This window comes from Sabethes cyaneus, chromosome 3 (genome assembly GCF_943734655.1).
Source record: "Sabethes cyaneus chromosome 3, idSabCyanKW18_F2, whole genome shotgun sequence".
In the NCBI taxonomy this organism is placed as follows: Eukaryota; Metazoa; Arthropoda; class Insecta; order Diptera; family Culicidae; genus Sabethes; species Sabethes cyaneus.
Window position 1 is genome coordinate 163,151,602 of NC_071355.1, and position 3,574 is coordinate 163,155,175.

The following is a 3,574-nucleotide window of genomic DNA, read 5'->3' on the forward strand; positions in this document are numbered from 1 at the left end:
TGCAACTGTTCTGCAGTAGCACAATTGCGTCATAGGATCTTTGGATCCTACGTGTTAAATGAATCGGATTTTAGGAAACTAAAATTACGAGACATTTTGATGTTTCTTACCGAAAGCGGTATTGAGCTAGAGGCTCTTTTTTATCATGAGTATACCCCCCAGGGGGTGTTTCTTACCTTTTACCTTACCTTACCTCTTATTCTTACCTCTGAAAACTTCCACATGCCAAATTTGGTTCCATTTGCTTGATTAGTTCTCGTGTTTTGAGGAAACTTGTGTTTCATTTGTATGCAGGAGCCCCGTCTTACGCTCTCCATAAAATTGCTCTCTTACTCCCTGTATAAAATTGCTGCTCATTTTATCTGTCCAACGACATATAAATTGTTCAGTTTCGTTCAGTAGATTAGTAGTTATTAGCATTTGAAAGCTTTCATTCAAACGTTACACTTCTATTTTCGTTTTCACAAAGTGCTGCCCAGTCCCAGTAAAGTAAACAAAGACGTAGTCCTACGTCAAAAGTTGTTTAAGCGGTTTCATAAAGAACATCTATTCCTCACGTGAAAAGCGAATTTAGTGTAATTTTTTTCAGTTGATACTCATTAGGACAACATAAATACATCTCTGCAGTTTAAGATAAATCTATAGTAGAAATGAAGTGTTCGATAACACAACCAGCAGCCGCTGCATACAAATATGCGCGCACTACGCTGAGTGATAAAGAAATGTGCTAAATAGCTTTGCCAACTGTGTGATAAATATAAGCTATTGATGCTGTTCCTTCGTTCCTGACGATTCACACAATTCCGCTCGCGATGGGGATTGGAATTTATCGTAACACTAAGTTTCTTATAATTGGATTTATTATTATCCTGACTGGTTGCACGTATGTTAGTATCATTATAGAAAGTTTTTTTTTATAATCAATACCTAACCGATTTTGTGACTTGAAGATTTTCCATAAGCACCGCAAACCGCTTGATCCCAATTACAGAGTAATGATATGGTGGACTCCGTATGAATCAAACTTGGAATATCATAGGAAGTGTGGACAACTAGAGTGTCGATTTACAAGTGACCGCAAAGCTGCTAGTGAACCGAATTTTAAGGTAATAACTATCAAAAATTTGGAAACTAATACGTTAACGTGTTTATTTAATAACAGGGTTATTTTTTCTACGGCACTAAACTATCGATTCGCGACTTACCCTACCGCAGAAAAGAAGATGTTTGGTCTCTGTATCACGATTCGTCACCAAAGATGGCACCGTTTTTGTTGCATGCCCTTGATCTGTTCAATTTCACCGCAACGTTTAGTCGATATAGTGATGTTCCACTCACATTGGAACACATTACCAGTCTGGAAGATCTGATCAATTACAAGCTGATGTATTCGTACGGCGAAAAAACAGCATTTCAGCACAATATGAAACTGGCGCCAATTTTATACATCCAATCCCGCTGCGATACGCTAACAGGTCGTGAGCTGTATGTTGCGGAACTTGGTAAACATATTCCTATCGATTCTTACGGCAGCTGCTTGAATAATAAAAGTTTTCCAAACGGGATTACCGACAAATCACAAGACGCTTCCGAAATAAAAAAGTTCTACGATTTCGTTTCCAGATACAAGTTTCTAATTGTGTACCAAGATTTAGTATGCGATGATTACATTTCTGGAAATTTGTGGAAATCGCTTACATTCGGTGTCGTGCCAATTTATTTCGGAGCTACTAATATTAAGGTGCGTTTTAGTCGTTAATTCAAAGTTGTAAAATTGTAAAATGATAATGACTTGTTTTTTTTCAGAACTACTTGCCAAACCCTAACTCAGCAATTTTGATTAATGACTTTCATAGTCCTGCAGAATTGGCAAGATATATTTGGAAAGTCTCTAACAATGAAGACGAGTATGTAAGCTTTTTGAAACATAAAACGGTAGACTTTCTTCCTATTCAAAATCAACTGTTAGTGGACATTGTTTACAAAAATGATATAAACTACGTAAAAAATCGGGTAGAACGTTCGTTAGCCGAATTTGAATGTTATGTTTGCGTAAAGTGTTTTGAGGGACAAATGAAGCAGGCGAAACAGAAAGAACTGTCCTGTGACGTGCCGTTTTACCCACCCGGAAACGTAACATACAAAGCAGAATCACGTGTGTTTGATTTTTTGCAACGCTCTCGAGATGAATCTAATTTATTGAGAAAGTCAGTCATCGATTTGTAGGGTATATTGTTGATTATTCGAAAATCATCATAACATATCGTACCGAAATCATTTATTATACGGTTAACAACAGGAATACAGGATAATCAAATTATATCCATTGAGTCTCAATAATCGATAGCGGTAGCAGTTATAAAGTCGTGTAAAGCGGTTTAATCCGCGAATGTGCCGTTAGTGTCAAGTAAAAACTGTTACGCCTTCATGGGGTCGCTACTAAATCTCGTTACAATATAATGTAGTATAAAGGTTATACACAAACGCTTTTAAACATTTGGACTTCATTTTCTTGACGTTGGAGATTCTTCATTCAATTCAAATCAACCTAATTGCTCATTAAAGGAAAAATTATGAAAGAACCTAGCCTATATGAATGAGAAGGTCTGTCCTTTGTAGAAACAAAAACTACTGAAACGATGGAAACGATCTCGTACAAGGATTGTTTCTGTGCCATCAGTCTACCCGGTCAACATTGTTACATAATATTCACCAAATAATTACGAAACACTGATACGATTTGACGTTGTAGTTGTGTTACCAGTAAGTAACAGTAAGGAAGGAAAATTCCCGCTTTTTTACATGGCATTGTTACACTACACTGTAATATTATGGCACTATTTATGTAACATTGCAATTATACATTAAAACATCGTAACGTTACCTAACAGCATTGCTTTGGTAATAATTTTTTTGTTTGTAATGTAATAAAAATTTTACTGATATGCTACGATGACACTAGACGAGGATACTGGCTGCTACTAAATCACCTTACGAGCTCATCATGAATTCGTCCAGCGGCATGTCTACTAGCTAGTGGACATGGCATTGGGCGACTTTACGATCAGCTCAAGAGCTCGCTTGCAGCAGCCTGCAAACTTGCGCCTAGCATCATCGAAGCCTTATATACCTCCAGGCCTCCATTACCAATCTTTCCACTTTAAATGGTCATTCAGTTATAATATTTCACAGGCTGATTCTGAGTGATATATGTAATAAATGTATGTTGTAGAGTGGGGCGGGGCGTAAGTGCGATGTTTGAACACAGGTTTGAAGTTGTCATCAATGTTCGTGAGGTATAAAGAAGGACAACAACAAAATATATTTTATATTGATGCAGTAACTCAATGTCTTCTTATTCAACTATAAATCATCTGGAATAATAGTGTTATGCAAAATAAATTCTTCATTCTTCTGATCAAGTTCCGATTTGCACTTTTACCCTACTAGCGGGGCAAAAGTGCGAATACCGTGAGACAAATGTGCGAAGCTCGAATCCATGATATTAGCACAACAGTAGCTAACAAAACCATATTATCTTCAATCTGCGGTATGTTTCGGGAAGGAATATTCT

At 37.0% G+C, this 3,574-nt stretch overlaps 1 protein-coding gene across 1 annotated transcript; it reads left to right on the forward strand.

The window, feature by feature from the left end:
• Positions 1 to 487: 487 nt before the first annotated feature.
• LOC128742997 (alpha-(1,3)-fucosyltransferase 10) lies at positions 488 to 2,846 on the forward strand. Its single transcript, XM_053839498.1, has 4 exons — positions 488 to 887; positions 951 to 1,106; positions 1,163 to 1,741; positions 1,807 to 2,846. The coding sequence occupies exons 1-4, from the start codon at positions 813 to 815 to the stop codon at positions 2,224 to 2,226; spliced, it is 1,230 nt and encodes a 409-aa protein (XP_053695473.1). The 5' UTR covers positions 488 to 812; the 3' UTR covers positions 2,227 to 2,846.
• The last annotated feature ends 728 nt before the right edge of the window (positions 2,847 to 3,574 follow it).

Excerpts from the sequence above, each read along its gene's own strand:
- LOC128742997 (XM_053839498.1), top strand. The coding sequence starts at position 813 with ATGGGGATTGGAATTTATCGTAACACTAAGTTTCTTATAATTGGATTT. Across the intron at positions 1,107-1,162 it reads CTAGTGAACCGAATTTTAAG|GGTTATTTTTTCTACGGCAC; the intron begins GTAATAACTATC and ends ATTTAATAACAG. Across the intron at positions 1,742-1,806 it reads TCGGAGCTACTAATATTAAG|AACTACTTGCCAAACCCTAA; the intron begins GTGCGTTTTAGT and ends GTTTTTTTTCAG.